This window comes from Jaculus jaculus, chromosome 1 (assembly GCF_020740685.1).
Source record: "Jaculus jaculus isolate mJacJac1 chromosome 1, mJacJac1.mat.Y.cur, whole genome shotgun sequence".
In the NCBI taxonomy this organism is placed as follows: domain Eukaryota; kingdom Metazoa; phylum Chordata; class Mammalia; order Rodentia; family Dipodidae; genus Jaculus; species Jaculus jaculus.
This window is the reverse complement of record NC_059102.1, coordinates 144,749,695-144,777,451: the sequence shown is the minus strand read 5'-3', so window position 1 is coordinate 144,777,451 and position 27,757 is coordinate 144,749,695. Positions and strand designations below refer to the sequence as shown.

Sequence of the window (27,757 nt, the reverse complement as noted above, 5' to 3'; positions counted from 1 at the left end):
AGAACCGAAGCCAGGATTTAGTGTGCCACACCAGGAGATAAGGACATAACAGGTTACTAGAAGGAAGTCACATTGATCCTGCAACCTAAAGCCATGCAGGAGAGTGCCAGGGAAGGAGGTGGGGTGGATCAGAGCAGCAGCAGATGCGCAGGCTGCTGCAGAGGCACAGAACATGGGGATGGATTTGACGAATGGAGAAGGGACAGACTGTTTAAGAGGATCTGGAACTCCCTGGAGGCTTAAGGAAACAAGATGACAGGCCAGAATGACTTTAGAGAGAGGCTAACACTACAACAGAAAGAAACTGCCAGGTGCTAAGATTACAGGCATGCACTACCATGCCCAACTTTATGCCATGCTGAGGATGGAACCAGGCTTCATGCATGCTAGGCAAGGACTGTAACAACTGAGCTATATCCTCAGATGCACAATGTACTGGATAAGAAACATGGGCTGGAGAGATGGCTTAGAGGTTAAGCGCTTGCCTGTGAAGCCTAAGGACCCTGGTTCGAGGCTCGGTTCCCCAGGTCCCACGTTAGCCAGATGCACAAGGGGGCGCACACGTCTGGAGTTCGTTTGCAGAGGCTGGAAGCCCTGGCAGGCCCATTCTCTCTCTTTCTCTCTGTGTCTGTCGCTCTCAAATAAATAAATAAAAATTAAAAAAAAAAAAAAGAAACATGCCACAATCAAGACAAGAGTGTTAGTCCTGAATTGGCATCAAAGGTGCATCCCTCTCCAAAGACTAAGAAACTGGGTGACAGTATTTCGGAGGTAGAGGCAGGAGAACTGAAGTGTTCAGGACCAGCCTAGGCTATATAATGAGTCCCAGGCCAGTTGGAGCTAACACCCATCCCACTACTGCTGCCAAAAAGACAAAAGACTGATGGTAAAAATCCTGCTCCAAAGTTGGGGACAGTAACAATGGAAGGCCTGCTCCTCCTGGGGAAGAGCAGCAAAGTGGGTCATCCAAGCTGTAAGCTCTGAAGTCCTTCTCAAGAGGGCCAAGCAGACCCAAGCAGAGGCAGCTCACAACATCCACACAGGACACATGTGCTCCCCTTGTTGCAAGGCCTAGCTGGCACACACTTTAGTGCTCCATCTCTTGCACTCATCTGTAAATCCCACTGTCCAGAACAAAACAAAAATTGAGGTTCTTTCTGGTTAAATTAAGGGCTAAAGTGTTAATTCAGTACAACTGAGGAGCTTCCCTTAACCACCTAGACTTAAAGAACTCTGTCTCACAGAGAAGTCAGAAGTTTGTATTGCTAAAGGAACAAATGGTGAGTGTCACAACAGCAGCCCAAGCCAAACTAAACAGATAAAGAACTACAAAGCTTTTGGAAATCTTTATTGCCTCCTGTTCCACCTCTGCTTCCCAAAACTTAGGTGGTGGTCCACAGGACTGTAAGCCTGAGAAAGCTGCTGCAGACGCATCACCTCCCCAAAAGGACCTATTCATGGTAACTTACTCTCGAAAGAACAGACTTGCCCCAGTAACCTTATTCCCAGTGGCAGACAACTGAGGAGACGGTAGAGGCCAAGGTTGGCCCCAACCTCACAGTGTTCTCACTGAGCTCAACAGAAAATCCAAATTCTACACTTGGCTAGAAACAGAGAGGGAAAAAAAAAAAGTGGTTCGTAATTCTGTGATTTAACAGCACTTGACACAGAGAGGATTAGTTTTATCAAACTGATATGCAGAATGCAGAAAGCCTGAGGGAAATAGCTTATTCTTTAAATATAGCCTGTTGTTACATGAGACAAAGTGTCCAGAGATGCAGGAGATCTGGCAGGATACAGGAGGAGCTCTCTGGGTGCTTTCCTACTACGAAGGCTTACTGTGTAGAGGAAGAAAAAGGGCACCCATACATGTTCTGTTTATGGGAACCTACTCTCCAAAAGACAGATATGTGAAAAAGCAGCTCAAAACAAGTAGTGGTGCATGTCTGTAGTCACAACATTTGGGAAGCAGAGACAATAGGATTAGGTGTTTAAGATCATCCTTGGCTACCACATACATAGCAAGTTGGCTTCCAATTCAAAAGAGGAGGTAAAAATTCACACCATATAATAACGAAGTGGGATTTTAATTGAGATTCTGGTCTTTCTGAATGACTATGATTGAGTCAGTTATGCCTGGCCTGTTACCTAGTTCTTTTTATTGAAACATCCAGAGATTAAGAATTTTTTTCAAACAGGAGAAAAAAAATCTGCATGGTGCCAAAGGGTTTCATTTGCAATTTACTTAGGTGTTCCCTATGCAAAGGACAGTGACTGCCTATGTAATGCATGCCCAAGTTTAACACCCTGACTCCAGCATGGGTATGCAGGCTGAAAGGACTGTTAGGAAGGACTGAATGAGCTGTGAAATCATTGATCCTGGTTTCTGGAAATGTTGGGTCACAGAGACACTGCCCATTAAGGAGTGCTGTCCTTAGCCAGACAAGTGGGTTTTATATTTTGACCTGATGTCCCATATGAGGAAACAAAGCACTAAGCTCTAGAGGAGTGAAAAGTTTACTTTGTATCAACACTCCTCCCTCAGGCAAAGTTCTGAGAACATCCTCAGTCATAGTTGATTTAAAGACATCCCTAACATTAGTCAAATCAAATAGTTAACTTAGTTCCAAGAATCCTGGAGTGAATTCTGTATGTGATCAGAATGGGTTCTTAAATAGACAGGGCTGTTCCTTACACTCTGCACACTATGTATGAGTCTAAACCATTATTCTAAAAATACTCTCTTCCACCTCTAGCCTGGTGTGGTGGTTCAAACCTTCACTCCCAGCACTGGGGAGCTACAGGTAGGAGGATGACAGTGAGTTTGAGGCCAGCTGGGGTTGCAGAGTTCCAGGTCAGCCTAGACTAGAGTAAGACTCTACTTCAAAAAACAACAAAAACCTCCCACATCTAAACAGAGGTCATCTCTTTTAGAGTTCTCAGAGTAAAGAAACTCCACTAAATTGAAATTTTTCTTTCTTTTAGCTTATGATAAACCATTTTTTTTCCCCCGAGGTAGTGTCTCACTCTGGTCCAGGGTGACCTGGAATCCACTATATAGTCTCAGGGTGGCCTCGAGCTCTTGGCGATCCTCCTATCTCTGCCTCCTGAGTGCTGGGATTAAAGGCTTGCACCACCACACCTGACTTAAAACCATTTTATACATGAGGTATTTTATTACAAAAAGCTGGTACCCATGTACATCAGTACTAATATAAAGCATAAAATTCAATAAATTTACTTCACTTTTTATTTCTAGTAACTCCAGTTTCACTTAGGTTGCCACATAGGGAGACCCTTCTGGGTCCTAGGTGACATCAGCACAGAACCCACTGATGAGCATCGGAATTTTTTTTTTTTTTTTGGCAGCAAGGCTCAGACCTAGTGTCCTTGCTGCTTCCTATTCAACATTTGGGGATCAAATTCATCCTGTAGTGGCCACCACTATACTGGTAGCCTTGAGTAATGAGACTCTACCTGCTTCCTGGATCATGAACCATCACAGCATATCCTGCAGCAGTTCTGTTCAGTGTGAATGCTACCACTGCACTAGGTTTTGCTTCATTGAACCCACAGAGGCCGTAAGTCATCCCTGTCCTGAACCCACCAACCACATGCCTTCACCAGAAAGCCACATGGCCATAGCCAAAAAACAAGCCTCCCAGCTACCCATAATCCTTTTTTTAAAAATATTTTTATTTATTTGCAAGCAGAGACAGAGAGACAAATAGAGAAGAGTGACAGAAAAAAGGGATGTGCCAAGGCCTTTAGCCGTTGCAAATGAATTCCAGATGCATGTACCACTGTGTGCATCTATCTGGCTTTATGTGGGTACTGGGGAACTGAACCCATGGTTTTAAGGCTCTGCAGGCAAGTGCCTTGACCACTGGGCCATCTCTCCAGCCCTATAATTTTTCTATGTGTGTAAAAATATGTATAGGCATGGTGGCACACACGTTTAATCCCAGAACATGGGGGAGGATCACTGTGAATTCAAGGTCAGTTTGGTACTACATAGTGAATTTCAGGTTAGCCTGAGCTAGAGTAAGACTCTACCTTGAGAAAAACAAAGCAAACAATACCTAATGCTCTATGTCCTTTCAGTCCACAATACATCACAGAACCATGTGTATGTGCACAATTGAGTGCACATGTAGGTGGACAGAACACTGTCCCAGCAGGCCCCGTGCAAGCTCATGTGCAGCTCTGCGCACTTCACCATTTCTCACAGCGTGCTTGCAGCAGGTAAGATCAAGCAATCCCCAACTCTGTACAAACATCTCAGATGCCACTGGACTGAAGCATTGGTGACAAACACTTCTAAGTGCTCCAAATTTCTTTTGGGATAGAGCTGGAAATATAAACAAAGCAATGGATGAAAGAATGATAAAACGGATGTTTCTAGAAAGAGCCAGTCACACAGGAAAGTAGATGGGGACTATCAGTGATAATGATGGCAGTCAGGGACAAAGGGGAAAACGGTATGGTCAAAGTATGTAATATGCACATATAAATATGTCTGACGAAATCCAGAGATTTCATACAAAGCCTACGGGAAGGTCCCCATCCCCTCTTCTCGTTCTCGGAGGCCAAGACACAGATCCAGTTTCCTCAGGGGCCATGCACCAAATCTTAGTTTTTCTTTGGAGAAGTAGGAACCTTCAATTCCCATGCAAGTGCTAGAAGGACTGAGGGCTAAGTCAAACAATTCTCAAATGGTCAAATTACTCCCACATCGATGCTCAAGGCCAAGTCTTTACCTTAGAGGCCAGCTGGAAAGATCCCGCATTATCAAGGCAAATAGGAACTCAAACGGTCGTGAATTGCTGAGAAAAATCATCCTAAACACTCCCTATACCATTCCTCTAGCACAGCGAGGCTGGGAGCCAGCTGACAGATTTGAAATAACTGGCAGGTTCACTGCCATCTGAAAGGCAAGACATTTACAGCAGCTTACCTCCATCATCCAAGGGCCGCTTCTGTACTCCGTATCCATACACGGAGGGGTCCACTAGAGGTGTGGAATTATTCAAGTGAGGAATTGAGTCAATTTTAGCAGCAATCTACAGAGAGAATCAGATTTAAATACTCAGTAACAAATCACAGCTATATTCCTAGGAGAAAGCCCAGTCCTCTTTAAGATGCTACTCTCCCATCTCTTCCCCACCACACTAATGTAAAAGCACTGTCACTACTGGGACCAACACTTTCCCTGTTAATTCAGTTTTATCTGGTCTTAAAAATGTGTCTTTAGACATTAAACAATTCCCCAAAATGTGTCCACTACAAGCAAATTAGTGTCTTTTTTTTTTTTAATGGTAGGGTCTTGAACTAGCCCATGTTGACCTGGAATTCACTATGTAGTCTCAGGCTGGCTTTGAACTCACGGGAGATCCTCTTGTCTGTCTGCTGAGTGCTGGGAGTAAAGGCGTGTGCCACCACACCTGGCCCATACACATATACGTATGTACACACACATATGCAAGCAGAGAGAGTGAGTGAATGGGTGTACCACAGCCTCCAGCTGCTGCAAACAAATTCCAGAAGCACCAGTTTGTGCATCTGGCATTCATTCTGTGAGTACTGGGGAGCCGAACCTGGGTCATTAGGCTTTGTAGGCAAGTGCCTTAATCTCTGAGTCATCTTTCCAGGCCCAAATCAGTACTTTTAAGCAGTAGCTTAAGATATATATAAATGCCACATCTTTTTCTTTTTTTCTTTTTTTTTTTGGTTTTCCAAGGTAGGGTCTCACTGTATCCCAGGCTGACCTGGAATTCACTCTGTAGTCTCAGGGTGGCCTTGAACTCACAGCAATCCTCCTACATCTGCCTTCCGAGTGCTGGGATTAAAGGCGTGCACCACCACGCCCGGCCTTTTTCTTTTTTCAAAAAAAAAAAAGTATTTATTTATTTGAGAGAGAAAAAGAGGGAGAGGGGGAGAGAGAGAGAATGGGCTTGTCAGGACCTCTAACCACTGCAAACAAACTCCAGATGCATGCACCACCTTGAGCATCTGGCTTTTGTGGGTTCTGGAGAATCAAACTGGGATTCTTTGCAGGCAAATGCCTTAACCACTAAGCCATCTTTCCAGACCCCCTTTTCTCTCCTCTTCTTTCTTTATTTTATTTTATTTTGGTTTTTCAAGGTAGGGTCTCACTCTGGTCCAGGCTGAACTGGAATAAACTATATAGTCTCAGGGTGGCCTTGAACTCACAGTGATCCTCCTACCTCTCCTCCCCAAGTGCTGGGGATTAAAGGCGTGAGCCAACATGCCTGGCTCCCCTTTTTCTTTTTTTGAGACAGGGTCTCATATAGCCCAGACTGGCCTTGGCTGACCTTGAACTCCTGATCCTACTGCCTCTATCTGCAGCATGCTAGGATTACAAGCATTGGCCACCACCCACAACATAGATCTTAAGAAAAAAAGCTTTTAGAGTACACTTGTAATCTCAATACTTGGGAAGCTGAGACAGAAGGATTGCCGAAAGTTTGGGGACAGTCTGAAATATATACCAAGTACCAGGTCAGCCAGGGCTACATCACAAGACTGTCCCACAGAAACAAACCAAACAGGCTGGGAATGGAGATACAGCTCAGAAGGTAGAGTGCTTGCCCATCCAAAGCACAAAGCATTTCACAGAATAAACTGGGCACACCTTTAATCCCAGCACTTGGAAGGTTGAGGTAGGAGGATCACTGTGAGATCCAGGATAGCCTGGGCTACAGTAAGATCCTGCCCTCCCAAGCCCCAAATAAACAAGTTGTTCAACGTCAGCCTCAGTTGTGAACACTAGAAACCACCTCACAATTATCACGGTTGTAAAATAAGGCAAATCACCCCACAAATGTTAGGTTCCTAATATGTGGTGGGCACTACTGGGAGGACAAGACCAGCCAGGGTCCTATTACGAACTCTAGCCTAGAACTCACAACCTTTCTGTCTCCAGCCTGAGACCTATAGAGCCCTGTAATCTCCTGGAGTCAGCACCTGGTACGTGTGTGTTGGTGGAAGGGGTCACAGGGTGCATGAGGTAATCAATAACTGATCAATCATTTCAGCTGGTGATGGGCACATGATGAGACGACACAGTGGGCTTAGGAGACCTGCTACATGGGACGTCAGTGAAGACCACTGCAAGGAGGCAACATCCAAGCTGAGACCTAAATGAGGAGCTGGCTACCAGGAGAGAATGTCCTAGGCTAGGAACCACATTCCCATATAGGCCTTGAGGGAGAGGCCACTGTGGGAGTGGAAGAAACTAGATGTGTTCCAAGAATGGGGAAGAACGCGTAGAGATTATAACAGGCCCTGGTAAAGCACTTGGATTTACAGGAAGGCTAATGGGAATCTATCACAAGTTTTCATCAGTGAAGAAAGCTGCTAACCTGTAGGGTTTTGTTTGCTTTACTCCTTTGAGATAGGGTCCTGCTATGTAGTTCTGGCAATACTCTTGCCTCAGTATCCCAAGTGCAGGAAGTACAGTGTGCACGGGCATATCTGGTTAATGCAGTGCTGAAGATCAAACCCAGGGCTTCCTAGACAAGCACTCCACCAACTCAAGCTACATCCCAAGCTCTTCATGAATTTTCTAAAATAGCAAAAATGTCTTTCTAAACTTTTGGCCATATATATATATATTTGGGTGCAGGGGATGTGTTAAGATAGGGTGTCAATATGAGTTCCCTGGCATGGAACTCATGATATAGACCACACTGGCCTCAAGTTTTCAGTAACTCTCCTGACTCTGCCTCCCAAGTTTGGGGATTATAGGCATGCCTAGCCTTCTTCCTTGTTTTACACACTAGTTTTAAATGTACATGTATATATTTGTAAAGTTTTACATGGAATGTCAATTTTTTCCAAAGCTGGTAAGTTACAAGTGTTACATACAAGTTGCCTGTTCATAATTGTGACTAAGTCAATAAGTATCCTTCAAACACGTAACTGAGGGCTGAAGAGATGGTTTAGGGGTTAAGGCCTGCAAAGCCAAAGGACCCAGGTTCAATTCCCCCATACCCATGTAAGCCAGATGCACACATGTAAAGCACATGCCTCTGGAGTACATCTGCAGTGGCTGGAGGCCCTGGCATGCCCATTCTCTCTCCCTCAAATAAATACATAAATAAAAATAAAATATTAGAAAAAAATGTAACTTGAAGGGCTGGAGAGATGGTTTAGCTGTTAAAGGCACTTGTCTGCAAAGCCTGACAGCCTGAGCTCAATTCCCTAGTAGATGCACAAAGTGGCACAAGCGCCTGGAGTCTGTTTGCAGTGGCAGGAAGTCTTGGAATGCCCATACTCACTTTTAGGGCAATTCTCCTACCTCTGCCTCCCAAGTGCTGGGATTAAAGGCGCATGCCCATCAAGCCAAGCCCATACTCATTTTTTGTCTGCCGCTTTCTTTTCTTTCTTTTTTTTTGAGGCACTGGGGATGGGGGGGGGGGAATGGGCATGCGAGGGTCTCCACTGCAAGCAAACTCCAGACACATGTGTCACCTTATGCATCTGTTTTACGTAGGTACTGGGGAGTCAAATGTGGGTCCTTAAGCTTTGCAGGCAAGCACCTCAACTGCTAAGCCATCCCTCCAGCCCCCACCTGCCTCTTGCTGTCTCAAATAATATATATTTTTTAATGTAACCTAGAGCTGGGCATGGTGGTGCACACTTTTAATTCCAAGCACTCAGGAGGCTAAGGTAGGAGGATCCCCATGAGTTTGAGACCAGCTGGGCTAGAGTGAAATTCTACCATAAACAAGCAAATTAACAGAGGTTTTCAGAGTTGTTCTTAATTCATGACTGTTTCAGTTATCTATAAGTTGGGAAGCTTCCACTAAAAGTAGGACAGTTAAAAAGCGCAGGCTGCAGCAGGGTGGGGTGGCTCACACTTGTAACCTCAGCATTAGAAGGCTGAGGCAGGGGCACCGACACAAGCTCAAGCCCAGCCTGGACTACAAACTGACACGCTGCTTCAAAACAAAACAAAAACTGCAGGCAGGAGGAATTCAGGTTCCAGGGCAATATGAGCTACACAGGAGAACTGATTAAAAGATAATAAACTCACCAAAAAAAAAAGTGTGGCCACGAGGTCGAACTTGAGTCCCACCTACTCAAAGGTTAGATTGAGTTCAATGTTAAAATATATCACTTAGCTGGGTGTGGTGGCGCACGCCTTTAATCCCAGCACTTTGGAGGCAGAGGTAGGAGGATCACTGTGAATTCAAGGCCACCCCGAGACTACATAGTGAATTCCAGGTCAGCCTGGGCTAGAGTAAGACCCTACCTTGAAAAAACAAACAAAAAAACACATTTTTTAAAATTATTTATGTGTGTGTGTGTGTATATAATGTGTGTGTGTGTGTGTATATATATATATATATATATACACATATATATATATCACATTATATATTATGATACACCATAAGAAACAATGTACTCCCTTATTGCACAAACACAACCTTGCTTTACATAATAAAAATAATGAGTACCATTTATTCTTTGGGATCATCCTCTGATTGGGATTATTTCCATTTTAAGACATGAAAAACAGCTTCAGGAGGCTAAGTGACCTGCCTGATGTCACCATCTCACAAGCAGCAGAAACAATATCTAAACCCCAGCCTCCCTGAGTCTATTGGTTCTTAACTGCTAGGTAACCTCCCTATTCTTCACCCAACACTTAAGACACATAGTTTATTCACTAATACTTTCCTAATGTCTCAACGCATGAGGACTCAAAACCATTACCTGGACTGATGACCAGGACACAGGGCTCAGGGTAGGTGAGTACAGGCCTCTGTTCAGATGCAGGAAGCAGGAGACAGGGACCTCCAACAAAACTGAGGCCACTCTATTCCTTATCTCTCAGCATGACCTGAAGAGATCCCTGCTGGTGATTTTCTACCACACAGTCATTTTTCTCTTCTGGAGGGAGAGAAGTGGGTTGTCTCACTACCTGTGCTATTTTAGGTAGTGATAGATGAATAATAAATCAACATCATAGACACTTAGCCGCCACTGTCAATAAACGGCACAAGCCTGGGAGCAGGGAGAGCGAGCAGAGCACCAGAATCAGTGGAGGGTCCTGGTTTTTCAGGCAGTGCTTCCAATATGTATGCCCATGGGTGGGACCTCCACGGTTGCCCCTCAGTATTTTCACTGCAGAATGCACAGCAAACTGAACCAGTGTTCCAAGGAGCACAAAGCTATTCAAGGAGCTGCATCTTGGGATCAATGGTTTTAAACTTACAAGTACACTACTCTTAGTTAACCTCTGTGCATGGTAAAGTTTTCCATTTATGATAGTAATGCACTTCTCTTTTAAAAATATGTTGAAGTAAATGAGGAGACAAAGGATAGTTCTGGAATACCAGCACTAGGGATGCTGAGATAGGAGGTCAGCTTGGGATACACAGTGAGACCCTATCTCAAAAACACAAACTAAAACAAAATAACCAAAAATACTAACAGTATATTGAGCATACACTGGTGACACACCACACCAAAAATCACTACAGTTAGGAACATGGCAAGGAACTATTTCCAGTACACAAGTCCAGACCAAATTCTATGCAATAGGACTCACCATCACATCAGCGCACCTCACAAATCCGCATTCCACAATTTCACCTGCCTTAGCACTGTATTTCCACAAAGAAAGGCAGAGCCACCCAACTGCCAGGTAGCCATCCACAGTCTGTGCCACTAAATACAGCCACTGTGGACTTTCAGGCTCCCCAAAGCAGAGGGAAAGCCAGCACCACGCCTGGAGAGCTGTGGCCTGACTTGGTACGCCACAGCCTATGTTCTACAGCTACCAGAGTGGCCATGCCTAGGGGGTTGGCACATTCTCTGCTGCTCCCCGCACCCAAACTATGTGGCTAGGATCATAGCCTCAGTGTCTGGGACTGAGTCTCAGGCCCAGGCCCTGCCTCCCGCACCCTACAGTACTTCATATTCAGGTTTGCTGCACTCTGACAAACCCCTGCCAGCACCCGCATCCCATCTCACCAGACCTTATGATATAGGTGGGATCTCATTACTGGGGGCTGCACCCTGGGAATAACAACGTAATACACATGAAGCATCCGGAACACACCAGACACAATGAAGGAACTACAGATGTCTACCTGTACCTGGTACTGAAGTTTAACAATACAAAAAAGCATGTGAGATTTAAGCTCACTGTATTTCCACATTCTAAAACGCCATTGAACTAGCATCCCAACCAAGAAATCAGACCCAGGCTGGGTCAGCACAGTAGCAGAAGGCTGCCGAGCACTCACCTGTTCAGTCCAGTGAGCCAAAAGAAACAATGTTACCAGCACAGGAGAAACCATGCCTACTTCATGTTCCCTTGAGTAGTCACTGACCACTTCCTCACCAAAGCAAACCTTCCCATATTAGCTTGTTGCTTCAATTATCAACAAGAATGTCCATTTCAGTAAGACCCTATTGCTGAACACTCCACATACTTGTCACTGAGAAATCCTGCTGGAGCACAACTGAAAACCTCCTCCATGTAGACCAGCTGACAGAAAGCTGGAAAAAAGCCACGCTGCATGCAGAGAGAACTCACCAGTGGAGATACTTAACAATGGATACTGCAAACCTTAAATTTGGCCAGCAAGGCGAAAAGCCAAAAGGTGCAATAGTAGCATGTCTGTTATGGGGGAAACCAACTGTTCTCTAATTGGATTGGAGGCCCGCTCCATGGGAGGGAAAACATCCCTGATACTGAAAACCTACAACAAGAGAACCTTCTCTTTTCAATGGCAGTGACCTTGGGATGACTCAGAAGGCATCATGGTGCTGAGAAGCAGTGAAAGGGGAGTGCACAGCACTGCAATATCTCTACCACACCTTCCAAGGTTCAGGGCCCATTGCGGAAGAGGTGGCGGAAAGAATGTAAGAGCCAAAGGAAGGGTAGGTCTCCTTACAACGTGCTACTCCAGACATAAAATGGCATGGATATCCATGACCTCACAGCGCCTGACACTATCTACACAAGACCATCATAATAGGAGGAAAAGATCATGACATCAAAATTAAAGAGAGACTGATTGAGAGGGGGAGGGGATATGATGAAGAGTGGAGTTTCAAAGGGGAAAGTGGGGGGGGGGGAGGGAGGGAATTACCATGGGATATTGTTTACAATTAGGGAAGCTGTCAATTAAAAAAAAAATTTAAAAAGGGAAAAAAAAGAATTTCCATTTCACAGGGGCCTGGGGAGACAGCTCAGTTGATAAAGTGCTTGCTGTATGAGCATGGATCCCCAATACCCACATAAATGCCAGGTGTAGTGATGCACCTGTAATCCTAGTGCTAGAGGGGGAAGAAAGGCAGGTCCCTGGGGAATGACCATCCAATTTAGCCTATTGAGTGAGTTCCAGGTGAGAAAGAGACCCTCTCCCCCCAAAATAGATGGCACTGGAGGAATACCACATAAGGCTGTCCTGTCCTCAGGCTTCCACATTAACTTCTATTTTATAGACAAGAAAACTGAGGTTTAAAAAAGTTAACTAAGGGTCTGTTGTGGTGGCGCATGACTTTAATCCAGCACTCGGGAGGCAGAGGTAGGAGGATCACTGTGAGTTTGAGCCCACCCTGAGATTACATAGTGAATTCTAGGTCAGCCTGGACTAAAGTGAAACCCTACCTTAAAAAAACAAAAAAAGGAAAAAAGAAAGTTTACTGAGGGTTGGAGAGATGGCTTAGTGGTTAAGGTGTTTGCTTGCAAAGCCAAAGGACCTTGGTTCAATTCCCCAGGACCCACGTAAACCAGATGCATGAGGTGGCGTTATGTCTGGAGTTTGCAATGGCTAGAGGCCCTGTCACACCCATTCTCTTCCTCTTTATGTCTTGTTCTCTCAAGTAAATAAAAAGAGGCTTATCAGGTCGGCAGGCCTCCCTTTAAAAAAAAAAAAAACAAAAAAAACAGTGCTGCAGCACTCGGGAGGCAGAGGTAGGAGTATCACTGTGAGTTCCAGGCCATCCTGGGTCCACATAGTGAATTCCAGGTCAGCCTGGGCTAGAGTAAGACACTGCTTCAAAAAAAAAAAAAAAAAAAAAAATAAAAAAAGACAGGAGAAAAGGAAGTTTGCACAAAATGAAAAGGCACACCTCCGGTTGCTTGGGTCTGCAATAGTTCCGACATTCTCAATCTTTGCTTCAGTTCATCTGTGAGGTCAGGGGCCTAACACTTTCCTGTTATGCTGCAGGTGGTCTTTGTGTTGGCTGGGCACCCTGTCATCTTATTGCATTTGTTTACCATTTTATTGCCAGAATAATAAAGAAAAGAAAATAGTTTTTTTAAAAAAGGCTGGAAAGATAGCTTAGTGGTTAAGGTGCTTGCCTGCAAAGCCAAAGGACCCAGGTTGGACTCCCCAGGACCCATATAAGTCAGATGCACAAGGGGGAGCACAAATCTGGAATTTGTTTGCAATGGCTGGAGGCCCTGGCATGCTCATTCTCTCTCTCTACCCACCTACTTCTTTTTTTTTTTTAATTTTTGAAAACAGATTTATTTGTTTATTTATTTGAGACGAGAGAGAGGGGTGGGAGAGAGTGAGAATGGGCGTGGCACAGCCTCCAGCCACTGCCAACGAACTCCAGAGGCATGCGCCACCATGCACCCCTGGCTTACGTGGGACCTAGAGAATCAAACCTGGGTCCTTAGACTTCGCAGGCAAGCACCTTAACTGCTAAGCCATTTCTCCAGCCCTACCTATTTCTTTCTATCTCTCTCTCAAGTAAATAAAATAATAATAATAATTTTTTTTTAAAGTTAAGTAAATTTTGGTGGTATATATCTGTAATTCCAGCACTCAGGCAGAGGCATGAGGACTGCAGAGGCTACACAGAGAGACATTAAAAATAATTCACTCCAAGTTTCCATGGTAGTAAGTGGCAGAACCAGAACTTGAACTCACAGACTAGACTCAAGTTGTATTCACTTTCATAGTCATCTCATGCCACTGCTGTCCTTTAGGACTTTGAGACCATCAAATGAGGGAACATATCTATGCATCCTTGCCACACAGCATGGGCCCCATGAATGGAAGCTATTGCTGCCCTCTGGGATGTGACCCTTGCTGATTCTGCCCTATTTACTGGCATTATGCAAAACAAGGAATTCATGACAGTGCAGTAAGATGTCCGTACCAAGCCTTCCCTTGCCATGCTCATCTCTGGGCAGAACTGAACACTCACGTTTGTATTTGATGTCAGAGTACCTCTCAACTGTGTCACCTAACCGAGACAGGCCATTATACTACCACCTCACTATCTGGATTCTTGAAGATCAACCCTCAAAGATTGATCAATCACCACAGCAGCTCTAGGACAGAAGTCTAGGACAGAAGGAGCTCTGGGACTCGACTTTAGGAAAAAACCCAAACTTCAGTTTTAAACATTTCTAAGCAGAGCTTATGATGTTAGGAGTCTGAAAAGGATCCATGTTCTGCCAAGGTAAAACAACATCTACACTAGTTTAGCACAATGCCTGTCCTGGAGTGTTCTCACGACACAATTGCTGAATGGACCATGCACATGGAGAGGCCATCTGTAAGTACCACGCTAGGATGAGCAAGATGCTAAACTACAATGCCTATGCATGTAGGTCTCAGGATGACATGCCCATTAGAGTTCTTCACTCCCATCCAGCATCCCCCAGTGCCTGGGCCAGAGTGTTGCATCCCTCTCACTGACAGGAAAACCATCCACCCTTGGTGGAGGAACCAAACCTGTGGATCAAGACTGCACAGACACCACTAACTAGCATGCGCCTTTCTGAGAACACTCTATTGGCTCATTCTCTTCAAACATGAAACAGGAACTGCAGCCCTCACTCTATCTTACTTAGGGGCTGAACCTAACTCCACGTGAAGATGAAAGCAGCTACAAGTGTTTATCTTCACACTGGCCCAGTACCCAGAAAGAGGCTTTGAACAGACATATCAGCTCCTCAAGAGGCAAGTGATGTGAACCACACCAGGACTCCTAATGTTGCTCAGTCTTGCCATGTGGTATGGGAATAAAAATGCCATTTGTGACTCTACATTAAACACAGGCTATATTTTCCCAGTCCTTTACAAAACTCCAAATTCAGCTAAGTATGGTGGTACACATCTATAATTCTAGCACTTGGGGGATGGAGGCAGGAAGACAAGCAGTCGGAGGTCATCCTTGGGCTACAGAGTGAATGCAAGGCCAGCCTGGACTACATGAGACCCTGTTTCAAAAGACCAAAGATATTTGTAAGTAGGATATTCTAAGGTAAAGCAACAGACTAAAGGAACTGCACAGAAAAGCTGGGTAGGAAGAGGGAGTTTGGACAGACACCCAAGACAGCATGTTAGAAAGCAAAGAAACACAATACGGCCAGTGTTTTTCAAGCTGCAGCTAGAAGGCAGTTCGAGTGTTCATGGATGTGAATGGACTGCCAAGATTATCTAGCACAACATTTTCCTAAAACTGGACCTACAAAGTTTGATTTCTGAAAATAAAGTAACATAACTTCAGGACCACACTGCACACCTCTACCCTCAGAGAAGTGCTGCAGCAAAGCACCCAATTCACCTTTCCTTAACCCTCATGCCCTAAACCTACCTGCCCACGTCCGGCTGTTTTTTATTTAAAATTTCTGATGGAAGGAACTTTGAATGGAGCATGGAGAGTCAGGTGATCTAACTCTCCTGCCACAGCTACAGGACCTTGGCTAGCTTGGTTGTGCAGTATTCAAGCTACAGAGTCTCTGCATTAAAAAAATTACTTTTGCCGGGCGTGGTGGTGCATGCCTTTAATCCCAGCACCTGGGAGGCAGAGGTAGGAGGATCGCTGTGAGTTCGAGGCCACCCTGAGACTACAGAGTGAATTCCAGGTCAGCCTGGGATACAGTGAGACTCTACCTCCAAAAACAGTAAGTAAACAAACAAACAAACAGCTGGGCATGGTGGTGCACTCCTTTAATCCTAGCACTCGGGAGGGAAACAGAGGTAGGAGGATCAACATGATCAACGTGAATTTGAGGCCACCCTGAGACTACATAGTAAATTCCAGGTTAGCCTGGGCTAGAGAAAAACCCAACCTCCAAAAAATCATAAAACCAATAGGAGCTGGGGAAGATGGCTCATTGGTTAAAGGTGCTTGCTTGCAAAGCCTACCAGCCAGGGTTGGCCCACATTCAATTCCCCAGTACCCATGTAAAAACAGATGCACAAAGGGGCACATGCATCTTGAGTTTGTTTGCAGAGGCAAGACGTATACCCTTTCATAGTCTTGCTCTCTCTACTTGCAAATAAATAAAAACACATTAAAAAAAAAAACAACAGATGGGGGGGTGCCTGGGAGATGGCTTAGCAGTTAAGGTGCTGTCTGTGAAGCCCTAGGCTTGATTTCCCAATAACCGCACAAAGCCAGATACACAAATTGGCGCATGCACATGGAGTTCATCTGCAGTGGGCTGAGGCTTTGGAATGCCCATTCTGTCTTGTTTCTACCCTCTCCCCCAGGTAGGGTCTTGCTCTATCCCAGGCTGACATAGGATTTACCCATGTAAATCTCAGGGTGGCCTCGAATTCACGGTGACCCTTCTACCTGTGCCTCTCGAGTGCTGGGATTAAAGGTTGTGCCACTATGCCAGGCTCCCATTCTGGTCTTCTCTGCTTATAAATAAATATTAAAAAAAAAAAAAAAGATGGCCAACCAATCTGGGAAAAGACAAGGAAAAGACTATCAGGAAGGAATCCCAGTGGCCAGTGTGAAAAGCAGAAAGGTGGGAGAACAATGGCAACCCAGAGCTCACTGTCTATGTGCTTGGTGCATGCGGGACTGTGGTTCTGGTCATGAAAGAGGCCCCGCACTCAAGCTCTCCTAGCGAAGCAGCATCTCAAGTTGTTCATAAGAGCACTCCAGCTTCAAAGTGTTGCCCCTTCATGTGTCAGACAAAGCAGGCCTACTAGTAACCTTTTCTGGGCCACGAGCCACTAGTTGGAGATTTGTGGTCTAGGCATCTTACAACATAGCTGGGACTCAGAGAGAGACTGCACGTGCGAGCGAGCAAGTGCGAGCGTGTGCAAAGTTTGGAAATACACTACTAAGGAAGAGATCTGATCCTAAGATGATGCATTTCAGGACAGGTGTGGTAGCACACATGCTTGTAGTCCCAGTATTCTACAGGCCGAGATAGAAGGATTTCAAATTCAAGGCCAGGCTGGGTTACATAGCAAGAACTTTGTTTCCAAGAAAAAAAAGTTACAGCTGTATATATGAAAGACCACCAGTCATGTCTAATGTGTTCTAAGGGCTGCATGTGTCCCACGATAGTTACGAATGCAGCCCAGCACATTTGTGGATGACATCATGTTGCAATGTCAAAAGGTTAGACACTCGACAGAGGCAAACCGTGCCATGTAGTTCATTTATGCTCTACCTTATGAATGTGTGTGCAGAAGCCAGGTCAACTCCAGTGTCTTCCTCAATTACTCTCCACCTTATTCCTTGAAATGAATCTGGAGCTCACCAATTGAGCTACACTGGTTAGCCAACTTGCCACAGGGATTCTCCTTTCTCCAGTGCTGCGATTACAGGTGCATGCTGTCAAGCCTAGCCTGTCAGGTGATTGCTGGGAATCAGCTCAGGCATGCACAGCAAGCTCTTTACCACCTGAGAATCTCCCTAGCCCCTGCTATTTTACATTTCAATACCACGCAGGAAGTTCCCAACTTTCATTAACACATGGTGACCCAAACAGACTCAGTGACACCCTGGAAGGAGGATTCACTCTTTGAAGGGTATTCTACTGGGTGCAACCAGAGCAAAGCTGCAGGAGCTCTCCATGGCTGCAGACACTAGCTTCCCTTAAGTGTCTGAGAAAGCTAAAACAAGTGTACAGGCAGAAGTTAGTTCCCTGTGAAATGCCAACTTGAGTGATTCAGCAGATGTATACAAGACTATTATGTCTCAGTAGCACAAAATTTAACTCTCTCTTTTAAAAAATTTTTTTGTTTATTTTTATTTATTTATCTGACAGTGACAGAGAAAGAGGCAGAGAGAGAGAGACGGGAGAGTGGGCGCGCCAGGGCCTCCAGCCACTGCAAACGAACCCCAGACACGTGCGCCCCCTTTTGCATCTGGCTAACGTGAGTCCTGGAGAATCAAGCCTCGATTCAGGGTCCTTAGGCTTCACAGGCAAGCACTTAACTGCTAAGCCATCTCTCCAGCCCACAACTTAACTCTCTTGAGCATTTGGCACACCTGAGTCAAAGCAGACACTCAATGAGCAAAGGCATGATCCCTTAAGGCATATCTAGTAACCAATGAATGGAGAGTTTGCTAACAGCAGACTTAGTTTTTATTTTTTGAAAAGTTTTTGTTTATTTTTATTTATTTATTTGAAAGCAATGGACAGAGAGAGAAAGAGGAAGATAGAGAATGGGCATGCCTGGGCTCCTGGCCACTGCAAACAAACTCAAGATGTGTGCACCCCCTTGTGCATCTGGCTAACATGGGTCCTGGAGAATCGAGCCTCGAACCAGGGTCCTTAGGCTTCACACAAGTGCTTAACTGCTAAGCCATCTCTCCAGCCCAAGACTTACTTTGTTCTTTTAAAGGAAAGTCACTGTTTATATATATTAAAAAGTCACACCAGGCATGGTGGCACACACTAATCCCAGCACTTGGGAGGCAGAAGTAGGTGAGTTCAAGGTCACCCTGAGACTACATAGAGAATTCCAGGTCAGCCTGAGCTAGACTGAGCCGCTACTTCCAAAACAAACAAACAAAGTCACATCTTATTGAAGGACTACAGTTGCAAAGCAGCCCAGAGTGTACTGACATACATTCCAAATTATCTACTCTTAGGCTCAAGTAGGAAACAGCAGTTGGAGGAGGAACTTTCTGGAGAACATTCTGAGGCCACACAGCAATTAGCATCCCAGGCAACCCCCAACGCACAAAAGGTACCAATAATGACTAGGCTTCCAGGCCCAAACATCTGTGAAAAGGTTATTTTGAAAAGGTTATTTTTTATTAATTCTGACAATGGCTTAGTCACATTCATTTGACTACAGGACCATCCATGATGCCCAACTCATGAAGAGCCATTTATACTGCACTCTACATTAGCAAGACTCTGGAGTTGGGCAATGTACAGGCACTGCCCAGGTCTAGATCAAGACAGCTTAGTTGGGTGTGATGTTGCATGGCTGTACTCCCTGCACTTGGGGGGTTGAGGCAAGAAAACGGTGTGAGGCCAGCCCGGGCTGCTACACAATGAGACCCTGTCTCAACAAAACCACCATCACAACAAGTAGGAGCTTAAAGTCCTACAGGGTATTAACAGTTTGGCAAGGAAAAAAACTAGCCTGGGAGCACACGAGGAAGCTGCCCAGCTTTGTAAAGGCTGGGGGTCTGTAACCCCACGGCATGTCCTGGTAGCATGCAACTACCTTGTGCTTGGTGGCATGCTAATGCTACCGGACTACTGGTGGCCCTTTCCAGAAAATTTTTTTGTTTATTTATTTGTGTGAGAGAGGGGGAGGGGCAGGCAGATAGAGAATGTACACACCAGGGCTTTCAGCCATTGAAAATGAACTCCAGACACATACAGCACCTTGTACATCTGGCTTACATGGGTACTGGGAGAATGAACCTGGGTTCTTTTTTGGTTTTTCGAGGTAGGGTCTCACTTTTATCTCAGGCTGACCTGGAATTCACTATGTGGTCTCAGGGTGGCCTTGAACTAACAGTGATCCTCCTACCTCGGCCTCCCGAGTGCTGGGATTAAAGGTGTGAGCCACCACGCCTGGCAAACCTGGGTTCTAAGGCTTTGCAGGCAAGCACCTTAACCATTAAGTCATCTTTCCAGTCCCAGAAACATTTTGAAAAATATGCCCAGAACAGAATTTGGCCTCAATATCCAAGACCTCGCAGTGCCTAGCAACACCTACACAAGACCCTCATAATAGAAGAAAAAGATGACAACATCAAATTAAGAGAGAGATGAATGGGAAGACCGTGGGGATGTGATGGAGAGCAGAGCTATGAAGGAAAGGAAGGGAGGAGGGGAGGGAATACCATGGTTTGTTGTCTGTTAAGTATAGAAGTTGTCAATTAAAAAAAGTCTACATGGAAAGACAAAAAGAAAAAAAAAGTCCAGAACAACTGAAAGAAGTGAAACAAACTTGCACGTATTGACCCACAATCTCAGTGAGGTCCTCCCTTGTATGTAACCTAGACAGTCAGGACATAGATACAGAGGAAGATCATGGAACAAGATCATCTTCTCTGATTCTGAGACCACATTCCTTCATTAGCATGATAGCTTCACTATAGTAGGTGAATAAATACCTTTTTTAGCCAATTAGCCAATGACTTGGAAGAACTAGCCATAGTTTTATTTTAATACCTAGCTATCTTAAGACCTTTAGCAACAGGTATGAATCAGATCACACTTCCAACACCCTTCAGATTGGATGTAAATTACTATACGTGCCAAACATTAACTTGTTGGGTCTCCAACCATTGAGGAAAAAAAAATTAATTTATATACATCTTCAGAGAAGACCTTTTGATCTAAGAATTCCATGATGAAGCACAATTAAGGGTGAGCATGGGGTCACTCTGTTATTTAACTGTCTGAAGGGTACACACAGAGGCTTCAAGATGATAGCAGAGAAGCTCAGTGGCTTTTGTGTTAGACCCACATAACAGACGCAAACTGAACGGATGCAAAGCACAGTTCTATTATGATTTGCTACATAAACAAGAGGAAGTTTACTGCTCTCCAAGAAACCTGAGGGCCTTACAGACTGGCTGCTATTTCAAAGAGTGGGGAAGATCTGCAATCATTTAGATGAATAAGTATGCTGAACAGGGCTTGGTGACTCTGGCCTGTAATCCCAGATACTGAGGAGACTGAGACAGGAGGATCACAGGTTCAAGGTCTATCTAGGCTGCAAGAATGAATTCTAGGCCAGCCCAGGGAACTTAGTGAGACCTTATCTCAAAATAAAATGAGTGTACAGAGAGAGCTGGGAAACTTGTTTAGTCTTACTTCCACTGACGAGGGTAGGGGTCCCTATCTCTGTAGCATGCTCTGTGCACGAAGGTGAGAAGAACCACGACTATCTGGATACCATTCTCAATCACAAGTGCACACATGCAGACTTCTAACGTTTCCTTCTTGTCCAATTCAAATCTGCAAAGTAAACATAAAATTAGCAACAAACTTAGTTTTGCTTTAGTTTTGGAAGAACATAAACTTCCTGGAGACAGTATGGACCTCTACCTGTGATGGTTCAGAAGCAACACTCACAGGCCTGTCTCCAACAGGCTTCTTACTGCTCCAGTCAGTGCTGGACCTCAGAACTTTCCTTGCTAGGAGCACAAAACTTTCTTCAGGACTTCATGCTAGGCCAGCATTTAACAGATGCTCCTCTTGAACACGATGGCTCAAGAGAAGTGGGAAATGAGCAGGAAAAGATGGCTCAGCAGTTAAAGGAGCTTATTTGCAAAGTCTGACATCCCAGGCTTGATTCCCCAGTCCTCAAATGAAGCTAGATGCACTAAGTGGCACATTCATCTGGAGTTCATTTGCAGTGGCAGGAGACCCTGGCATGCCCATACTCTTCTCTCAAATAAGTAAATAAAATATTTTCTAAAAAGAGAGAAGTGGGGCTAGGGAGATGCCTCAGTGGTTAAAGGTGCTTGCTTGCAAAGCCTGACAGCCTGGGTTTAATTCCCCAGCACCCACATAAAGCCAGATGCACAAAGTAGCGCACGTCCCTGCAGTTCATTTACAGCAGCACTAGGCCCTGACACACACATTCTCTTTACTTGTAAATTGATAATTAAAAAACAAAACAGCCAGGCGTGGTGGCGCATGCCTTTAATCTCAGCACTTGGGAGGCAGAGGTAGGAGGATCGCTGTGAGTTCGAGGCCACCCTGAGACTACATAGTGAATTCCAGGTTAGCCTGGGCTAGAGTGAAACCCTACCTCGAAAAACTAAAAACAAAAAAAAAAAACAACAACTTTTTTTTTAAGAGAGGGACTGGATAGACGGCTTAGCAGTTAAGGCACGTGCCTGCGAAAGGACCCAGGTTCAATTCTCCAGTACCCACATAAGCCATATGCACATGGTGGTGTATGCATCTGGAGTTCATCTGCAGAGTACCCATTCTCTCTCTCTCTGCTTGCAAGAAAGACAGAAAGGAAGGAGGGAAGGAAAAGAAACAGAGAAGTGGAAAGCCTTCAAAATAGTTCAAGATTCATTTCATGCTCAGCTACAGGCCTTATGAAAACTGATCTTTTTTTACGTTTGTTTCTGGTACCCCAGGTTTGCCTCAAACTCTCTATGTAGTGAAGGATGACCTTGAATTCCTAATCCTGCTTCTACTGCCTGAGTGCTGGGATTACAGGCATGGGTCACCACAGCCAGGGTTTCATACATGATAGGCAAGCACTCTATCAAAGGAGCACTTTTAGGGTAGGAACTATAATTCTTGGAAACAGAAGGCCAACAAAGTGATTGTCACATGTGCACAGAGTAAAAGTCATTACACATTCAGACCAGTGAGACACAAGGTTCAGGCCTGGTCCTGCAGAGAAAAGCAATGCAACACACTGGTGAGCAGGGTGGTGGAAGGGAAGATGGGTGGCATGGTCATCCGTGGCCATGTGTACTGCTGGACTGGCTGGCACCTAGGCAGTAGCAATTCATTGTCTAAAACTGTGGTTCAACCCAAAATCTGAAAAGTTCTGGAATGCCATATAATGTCTACAGAGACAGCTATATTAACATGAGAAGTCAGCTAAGTGGGGGATAGGTATGGGTCCCTCCCTTGGAATACTGAAGAGAGATGGAAAGATAACTTCTTCAAGCACCCACATTGTGGTGGTTTGAGTCAGGTGACCCCCACAAACTTATGTGTTCTGAGTGCTGGGTCCCCAAATGGTGGCAATTTGTCAAGTGGAGCCTTGCTGGAGGGAGTGTGTTACTGGGGGCGGGCTTATGAATGTTATAGTCAGCTTCCCCATGCCAGTGTCTGGCACACCCGCCCGCTGCTGTTGTCCACCTGATGTTGGCCAGGAGATGCTGTCCAGCCTCTGCTCATGCCATGTTTTCCCCTGCCATCATGGAGCTTCCCTTTCAGTGTCTAAGCCAAAATAAACCTTTTACTCCATACAGCTGAGAGCTGTGGTTTTCCGTTAGGAATCGAGGAGTCAGTACTTACAGACCAACTCTGAGAGCAATCAGCATACGGGTAGAGATGATGGACATTAGACACAACAGAGAAAGTCTGCGCTTTAGGGCTGACTTGTCACTAAATTCAGTCATGATACAAGGACATGTTCTCTAGGCACCGTGCCAGAAGCCACAGAGGTCCCAAATCCATTTTCCAAGGAAGTTGGAGACTTCTTTAAAGGCCAGTTTACACCGACAAAAATGCACAGCGCTGCCAGATGGTAAAGCTTCACTGTGGGCATGAAGTCTTTTTATTATACTCTTCCCAGGAGAGGAAAGTTATTGCCACAAGAAATCTCTCTTGGAGCCCACCCACTGAACACCTCCCTCTCCGCTCTTTCCAAAAAGTCCTCTTAAACGTAAAATATCGCCGAGCTTCTTCCACTGCACTGTTTAAATACAGTTAAGTCCAGAGACGCTGTTTTCCAAAGTCTTAGGAAGCCACGTACTGGGCGTGAGATGCCTTGGGTCTGAACCTGAATCCTCCTCATGGTCTGTCCAGGTGGCTGTGCCCGCGAACCCCTGAGCCCCCCGGGCAGGCTGCCCACAGGGTGCAGCCCCGGGGCTGGGCCGCCCGGGGACTCGGCGCTCCGAGCACCTGGAGACCCGCCGGGCACGTTGGACCGGGCCGGGCCCCGCCTCGTCCGCCCGCGGCTCCCGGGTGCCAGGCGCCCACCCGAGGCGTCGGCGAGGCTGCCTCCCGCCCCCAGGCCCGGCCCGGCCCGGCCCCGCCTTGGCCTCTCTCGTGCTCCCGCCAGCCGGCCGCGCCCGTACCTGCCGGACTCGGTGCAGGGCATCCACGAAGCCTTCAGCCTTCATGCCCACCGGAGCGCTCTGGCCCTGCACCAGCTCCGCCATGGCCGCCCCCGCCGCCGCCTCTCGGCTCCCCGGTCCGGCCTCCCGCTCCGCTCGGGGACCCGTAGCCGGAAAGGGAAAATCGCCCCACTTCCGGCGGAAACGAAGCCGGACCGCTCTCGGTGAAGGCAAGCCGCGTCTGCGAGGGCGGGGTCACGGCACGTGACCGGGGCCGGGCCGGAAGTGGGGGGCGGGCCCGGCCGGCGCGAGGGGGCGTGGTCAGAGGCCCGGCGGTCGCCCGCGGGCTGGGGTGCCGGCTAGCGACCCCCGCCTTCCCGCGGCGCCTCCTGGGACGGCGTGACGGCTCTTCAGGCTCGGTTGTGACTCCGAGGTACCCGCCGTCGGCTGTCTGGAACCGGCGCCCTGAGCTGTCCCGGGTTCGCTCGACAGCTCCCCCTGAGCCAGGCCTTGCTTTGCAGGTCTTGGTTGGCACTGAGCCCTTGGCCTGGTGCTGGAGGACCCAGCGTGAAGCATGGGGTGGGGGGGCAGACACAGCACCCCAGGGTGGCAGTGATCGCGTTGGCAGGAGTGCCACGCTGCACTTCTGCCTGTCCATTGACCCTGGATGGGTAACACTGCTTCTCCCTGGGGTTGCCTAGTGACACCACTTGGGAAGACTGTCTTTGGAAGCCAGCCTAGTGTCTGTCCTCTTTCACATTCTTTCCTGGGCTGGATGGGGATGTTGACGGGGTCGGGGGAAGGAAATACCATAGGGCCATCATTACTTCCTTGCCTGCTCTAACACAAAACCTGTTGCTAGAGGATGGCTTGGAATGTTGGAAGACTTTAGGTCCAGATTTCTGAAAGTGACCAAAGGAATTTCAGTGGTGGGAGTGGTGATGGGGTGAATACATGTCTGTCTTTGGAGGGTGAAGCTTCTTACAGATGAACAAACAATGGGGGCAGGATCGGCCCATCTCTGTAATCCTGGCACTTGGGAGGTGGAGGGAGGAGGTTCAGGACTTCAAGGCCATCCCCAACTACATATCAAATTCAATGCAGCATGAATAAGCTGGGTGTGATGGCGTCGACCTTTAATCCCAGCACTCAGGAGGCACAGGTAGGAGGATCTCCTTGAGTTCGAGGCCAGTTTGAGACTACATAGTGAATTCCATGTCATCCTGGGCTGGAGCGAGACCCTACCTACCTTGAGAGAACAACAAGGACAACAAAGATAAATAAATTAGAAAGCAAATAAAGCCCCCAGAAAAGTAGCAAGGCATAGTGGCTTGAACACAAATGTAAGAGGAAGTTCCTGACATTCCTCTTGGGGCTGCTATCTTCTGTAACCCAGTTTGGATGCAGATTCACTTCTGTGGCCAAGGATAACCATGACCTTCTGGTCCCTAAACATCTCCACCCAAGTGCTGAGATTTTAGGCCTGTACCACCATGTCTGGTTTATGTGGTGCTGGGGACAGAACCCAAGACTTCAAGCACTGTATCAATAGAGCTGACCATTGAACCTTTTTTTCTTTCTCCCTTTCCTTCCTTCCCTTTCTTTCTTTTCTTTTCTTTCTTTCTTTCTCTCCCTCCCTCCCTCCCTTTCTCTCCCTCCCTCCCTTCCTCTCTCTCCCTCCCTTCCCCCTCTCCCTCCCTGCCCCCCCTCCCTCCCTCCCTCTCTCTCTCTGTCTTTCTTTCTTTCCAGGGTGTTCTGTAGCTCAGGCCTTGAATTCCTAAGTCTTGATCCTCCGACCTCCGATCTCCGGAATGCTGGGTTATAGGTGTTCATCAGAAGTCCCTGCCTTGAAATTATGGAGGAAGATGGGCATCAAGAAAAGTAAATAGGAGTGGAGAGATGGCGTAGTGGTTAAACACTTGCCTGTGAAGCCTAAGGATCCCTATTGGAGGTTCGATTCCCCAAGACCCACATAAGCCAGATGCACAAGGATGCGCATGCATCTGGAGTTTGTTTGCAGTGGCTGGAGGCCCTGGTGCACCCATTCTCTTTCTCTCTCTCTCTTCCCTCCTCTCCCTCTCCTTCTCCCTCTTTCTCATGTAAATAAAGAAAAAGAAAAGGAAATAGGGCTGGAGAGATGACTCAGCAGTTAAAGGTGCTTTCAAACTGATAGCCTGGGTTTGATTTCCCAGTACCCAGATAAAGTCTAACACATGGAGTGGCACATGAATCTGGAGTTTGTTCATAGTGACACAAAGCCCTGGTGCCCCATACCTTCTCAAATAAATAAACACTAAAAAAAAAGAAGAAGAAAAAGGCCAGGCATGGTGGCACAAGCCTTTAGTCCCAGCACCGGGGAGGCAGAAGCAGGAGTAGTGTGAGTTCAAGACCACCCTGAGATTACATTGTGAATTCTAGGTCAGCCTGGCCTACAGCAAGACTCTACCTTGAAAAAAAAAGAAAGAAAGAAAGAAAGAAAGAAAGAAAGAAAGAAAGAAAGAAAGAAAAGAAAAGAAAATAGGGGACAGGGAAGTTGCTCACAAGTAACAGCTCTTGCCATACAAACATGAGGTCCTGAGACTCTGAGTTTGACTCCAGCACCCATGTAAAATGCTAGACATAGCCAGGTGTGGTGGCACACACTTTTAATCCTTGCACTTCAGATGCAGAGGCAGGAGAATTGCTGTGAGTTTAAAGTCAGCTTGAGACTACATAGTGAATTCCAGGTCAGCCTGGGCTAGAGCAAAATCCTGCCTTTCAAAAAAACTTTTAAAAAGACCCAAGGTGGGGCTGGAGAGATGGCTTAGCGGTTAAGCGCTTGCCTGTGAAGCCTAAGGACCCCGGTTCGAGGCTCGGTTCCCCAGGTCCCACATTAGCCACATGCACAAGGGGGCGCACGCGTCTGGAGTTCGTTTGCAGAGGCTGGAAGCCCTGGCGTGCCCATTCTCTCTCTCTCCCTCTATCTGTCTTTCTCTCTGTGTCTGTCGCTCTCAAATAAATAAATAAATAAAAATTAAAAAAAAAAAAAGACCCAAGGTGATGACAGATTGCCAGCTGAACAGCCTATAGAAGTCACAGACTTAGCCCAGTTCAGGGCCGAAAACGTTTGAGAGCATGGAGCTCATTTCAGCCCACCAGAGTAAATGAATGAAATCTCCATCTCTCCCAGTTATGCACACATTTCTTACTGACTTGAACCCAGATTTTCTGGAACGATGCCAGAGAATTTGGCTTGATTGTAAGATTGAAGATCATCACCTCTGGACATACTGCTTCTACTCTATAGGAAAGTTCACAGTGATCCACCTACCTCTGCCTCTCAAATGCTGGCATGTGCCACCATACCTGGCATGCTGAGTGTTTTTATCCTTGCTGTGCTTGCAACAGTGAAAGCCCTAGTACCCACCAGGGCAGGGTGGTTCTACTGACCCCACATCAACATTAACAACACCCCTGTTTTTTGGTTCTTTTGTTTGTTTGTTTGTTTTTTGAAGAGTCCAGTTACCTGGGAATTTATTTAATGTTTTTATGCAATACACACTTGGTTGGTTTTTTTTTTTTTTTTTTTTGGTTTTTCGAGGTAGGGTCTCACTCTAGCCCAGGCTGACCTGGAATTCACTATGGAGTCTCAGGGTGGCCTTGAACTCACGGAGATCCTCCTACCTCTGCCTCCTGAGTGCTGGGATTAAAGGCATGCGCCACCACGCCCGGCTTTGTTTTGTTTTTTTGAGGTAGGGTCTCACTCTAGCCCAGGCTG

The 27,757-nt window shown here is 46.3% G+C and overlaps 1 protein-coding gene across 4 annotated transcripts in view; it reads right to left on the bottom strand.

The window, feature by feature from the left end:
- Fubp3 (far upstream element binding protein 3) overlaps positions 1–24,161 on the bottom strand; it is a 64,584-nt gene extending 40,423 nt beyond the window's left edge. For 3 of the 4 annotated variants that reach the window (XM_045153854.1, XM_045153861.1, XM_045153857.1), the window contains exons 1-2: positions 24,022–24,161; positions 4,958–5,063 (exon numbers count right to left, since the gene is read on the bottom strand). In XM_045153854.1, coding sequence (XP_045009789.1) covers positions 4,958–5,063; positions 24,022–24,105 — 190 coding nt within the window. In that variant the 5' untranslated portion in view covers positions 24,106–24,161. Of the gene's footprint in view, positions 1–4,957; positions 5,064–9,747; positions 9,925–24,021 lie in introns of all 4 variants that reach the window. The other variant, XM_045153864.1, reaches the window with a different exon arrangement.
- Positions 24,162–27,757: the final 3,596 nt, after the last annotated feature.